The sequence below is a fragment of the Emydura macquarii genome, unplaced genomic scaffold (assembly GCF_026122565.2).
Source record: "Emydura macquarii macquarii isolate MOO-44397 ecotype Brisbane River unplaced genomic scaffold, CSIRO-AGI_Emac_v2 contig_3487, whole genome shotgun sequence".
In the NCBI taxonomy this organism is placed as follows: domain Eukaryota; kingdom Metazoa; phylum Chordata; order Testudines; family Chelidae; genus Emydura; species Emydura macquarii.
Genome location: NW_027133624.1, coordinates 462,236 through 466,402, shown reverse-complemented (window position 1 = coordinate 466,402; position 4,167 = coordinate 462,236). Strand labels below are relative to the sequence as shown.

At 44.9% G+C, this 4,167-nt stretch overlaps 1 protein-coding gene across 1 annotated transcript; it reads left to right on the top strand.

The window, feature by feature from the left end:
- The first annotated feature begins 625 nt into the window (after positions 1 to 625).
- LOC137144869 (olfactory receptor 6C4-like) lies at positions 626 to 1,612 on the top strand. The gene has a single exon (XM_067535355.1). The coding sequence runs from the start codon at positions 626 to 628 to the stop codon at positions 1,610 to 1,612; it is 987 nt and encodes a 328-aa protein (XP_067391456.1).
- The last annotated feature ends 2,555 nt before the right edge of the window (positions 1,613 to 4,167 follow it).

The following is a 4,167-nucleotide window of genomic DNA, read 5'->3' as shown; positions in this document are numbered from 1 at the left end:
TTCAGATTTCAGATGAAAACTGATATTTTTTTGTAAAGCATATAGTTTCCATGAAAACTTTCATTTAATTCAAACCCCAAGGTTTCATAATTTTTTTAATCATCCCTAATCAAAAGACAAATGGAGCAGTGGACTGATCTTTCATAGGGGAAGTGTTTTTGGGGAGGGAGGTTCCAGATAGATACAGCAATTGTTTACTTTGTTGTTGGAGAAGGGAAATACCCACATCTGAAGTAACATATCACGGAACCAAGCAACCTGGACATCTGGTCTCAGGAATGAACAAATAATATAGAATCATGAAATGTGACCACAAGAGAAGAATGAGTCTGTCCCCATCACGCTGAGACAGGAACAAATATACCCTAGACCACTTCTGAGAAGCGTTTGTCTAACCTGTTCTTAACACTCTCCAGTGATGGGGATTCCATGAAAAGGAGGAGTGGGTTTTCGGATATGGCTGTAATTAACCTGATGAAATTTCAGTTCTGCACTGTGTTCCTCAACTTGCTTTGCAGAGGTGGTTAGTTTTCCTCTAGCTCCACAATGAATTGGAATGAAAAGCTGAGTTTATCTTCTTCAAATTATATTGATGAATTTGCTTTACTTCCCCTAGATACATCCCATGGCCAACACCGATCGTAGAAATCAAACCTCCGTTGCAGAATTCATCCTTCTAGGATTTGGGCATGTCCCTGAACTGCAGAGCTTCCTCTTCCTCCTGTTTCTAGTGATCTACATTATCACCATGGCTGGGAACATCCTCATCGTCTCACTAGTTGTGGTGGATCAGCACTTTCACACCCCCATGTACTTCTTCCTGGGGAACTTGTCCAGCTTGGAGATCTGCTACTCCTCCACCATCCTGCCCAGGATGTTGGCCAGTCTCCTGACTGGGGACAGAACCATTTCTGTGACCAGCTGCATGACACAATTTTATTGTTTTGCTATCCTAGCAGCTACAGAGTGCTATCTGTTAGCAGCGATGTCTTATGATCGATATTTAGCAATATGTGATCCACTCCATTATGCCACTCTTATGAATGGCAGGGTTTGTTTCCAGCTAGTGGCTTGTTCCTGGACAAGTGCCTTTCTAGGCAGTACCACAGTACTCATTTTAATGTCTAAACTGACGTTTTGCAGCTCCAACGAAATTGACCATTTCTTTTGTGATTTCTCACCCATCATACAACTCTCCTGTAGCGACACCCAGCTTCTAGAACTAATGACTTTCACAGTGTCTTCCGTCGGGTCAGTGATCCCATTTCTATTAACCCTGGCATCCTACGTGTGTATCATCGTCACCATCCTGAGAATCCCCTCCACCACCATGAGGCAAAAGGCATTTTCCACCTGCTCCTCTCACCTTGTCATTGTCACTATCTTTTATGGAACTCTGATGATTGTCTACATGGTTCCAACCACCCACCCTTCAAAGGACTTACACAAGGTGTTCTCTGTCTTCTACACAGTCCTGACCCCCCTGGTTAACCCCCTTATCTACAGCCTAAGAAACAAAGAGGTCAAGGAGGCCTTGAGAAAAGCTCTCAGGAAGTTTCTGGCTTTTGCAAGGCTTCAGGCTGTAAAACGCAACGAGATGGGGATTAACTGATCTGGTGACCCAAAGAAGTAGATTCTGGAACACCCACACCTCTGGCCCTTCAGCTAATTCTGAGAAAAAATGACCTTTTGGGGTTGTAAAAGAGGGCTGAGATTTTAAAAGGAACCTCTGGGTGTTAGGAGCACTGTATTCCACACTTCGATCTTTGGGAGGTCACTTAGGGTCCATCTACATGGCAATGAAAGACCAGCAGCATAGCGGTGGCTGGTCCAGTTCAACAGACATGATCTGGTGGGATTTCTGCTGTGGGGCTAAAAATGGCAATGTAGACATGCAATATTGGGCCAGACCCTGGAATCAGAAACCCCATGAAGAGGGGCGAGTATCAGAACATGGGCTTCAGCCCAAGTCTGAATTTTTATATCGCCCTTTTTAGCCCTTCAACCCAAGCCCTGTGAGACTGAATCAGCTGACCCCAGCTCCCAGTGCCATGTAGGCGTAACCTTAGGGTGGGATTTTCAAAGCAGTTTAAGGCAGGTAAGCACCTCAACCTCAGCCAGTGGCCAAAGCCAAGTGCTTCAGAGGGAATTAACAAACCAGGTAATCATCAAGTGATCCATCCCATGGGCCATTCCCAGTCTTAACCAAACAGCAATTCCTGCCCATCCTGGCTAATAGCCATTGATGGACCTCTCCTCCATGAACTTATCTCATTCTTTTTTGTATCCCATTATTAATCACCCCCTAAACATTCGTTTTACTAGTCTTGTTAGTTTTCATCCACTTTTTTAATGGAAAACGTTGGGTTTTCATCCAAAACTTGAAAACAAAAACAAAACAAAAAAACCCCACAAACTGCCAAAACCCGAAAATTTTGTCACAGAAAACTGAAATATTTTCTTCCCAAAACAACACACACACAAGTTTTAGCAGTTTTTGTTTTCTGACAAAGTGGGCAGCTGGGCCAAATTTGCCACTCTAGGCCTACGAAGAGCCGGTTGTCTTGAGCAGCCTCTGTCAGCATCGCCCCCTCATCCTGTTGGCTGAACGAGAAGCAACATTGGTGACCTGTGCTGGATCTAAGCGTGGAGAGAACTCAGCCCCAATCCGTTTCCCTTGTTGACCGCTGGTGACACAACCCCACCCACCGAAATATTTCTACCAGCCCGAATCTCTATCCCACATCTTCATCTTTTTGCACCATTAGATTCTAAGAAGCTTTGTAAAGATTCATAGATTCCAACGCTAGAAAGAACCACTGTGATTATCTCGTCTGAGCTCCCGATTAATACAGGCCAGAGACTCCCGCCAATTATTCCCAGAGCAGATCTTTTAAGAAAAGCATCCAATCTTGACTTTAAAATTGTCAGTGAGGGAGAATCCACCACGACTCTTGGTAAATTGCTGCAGTGGTTAATCACTCTAACTGTGAGCCATGCACAGCTTGAAGGCCAGGGTTGTCTCCTTCCATGTTTGTACAGAACCTGGCACAAAGATTGGAAGCTGGTGTTGGGTAGGTGTAGCTGTGGGGAGGAGGGAAACAGGGAGATGTGCGGGGAGCTGGGTGTTGGGTGGGGGTGTCTGGGAGTAGCTGGAAGTGTTTGGGATAATTGGGTTATGGGTAGTGGTGTCTCAGGGAAGCTGTCAATGTTTGGGGGTAACTGGGTACTTGGTGGGAATGTTGGGGGCTAGCTGGGAATTTGAAGGGTAACAGGGACTGGGTATGGGTGTCTAGGGGCAGCTGAGAGTATTCAGGGGGTGTGAAAAAGTATTTCCTTTTAGCAATTTCAGTTTGTTCCTTCTTTATTCCACTGACTATCCCTTTGTTCTTGTATTAGGAGACGGGGAGAAGAGATGCTCCCAGGCCATGTTCTTGGCGCCTTTCATTACATGTATATGTTCATTATTGAATGTCATTTGGAATGAAATCAAATGTCAATGGCGGTGCAACTCAAGTAGGCGACTTCGAAATATAAGACAAGAGAATAATCTATCTATCTATCTATCCATCTATCTATCTATCCCCATACACCCCATCTATCTATCTATCTATCCTAGGTACTTATCTACTTACATGTTCCTCACGATATTATTAGATGAGGGTCAGGTGTTGATAATCATCACACACTGAGTAGTGCCAGACTATATCCGTACTCCCAATGACTTAAGCGGGATAATGCTAGGAGAACAGCCCAGCTCAGAGTTAGGTATGTCATCTCCCTACAGGTGGTTCGTACCTACTGCTGTACTCTGTGTTAGGGACGTAGCTAGTGATGTCTTGGGGAAGTGGAATAAGGCTGGGTGAGGAACTGGCTACCTGAAATACAACATGGCCCTAAGGTAGAGAACTGGGGGTGGCATCTTTGGCAGGATAAAGCAAATCAGACATTGTGCACAGATGGGATTGGCCTGTTGTATGTGCATGTACGACAAAGTTGATTATCTCATCCTAAGATCCAGGTGCCATCGTGCCTCAGTTTCCCCTCCCTCATAACTAATTGGGTGGACTGGGAATCTTTCTGTTGTGGAATGTCAAAGAAGAATACATTAATAACTAGGGCTGGTCAAACATGGTGGCAGGGAATGTGGGGGGGGGGGGCAATAAG

What these genes read in the sequence shown, in the direction of transcription:
- LOC137144869 (XM_067535355.1), top strand. Translation starts at nt 626, where the DNA reads ATGGCCAACACCGATCGTAGAAATCAAACCTCCGTTGCAGAATTCATC.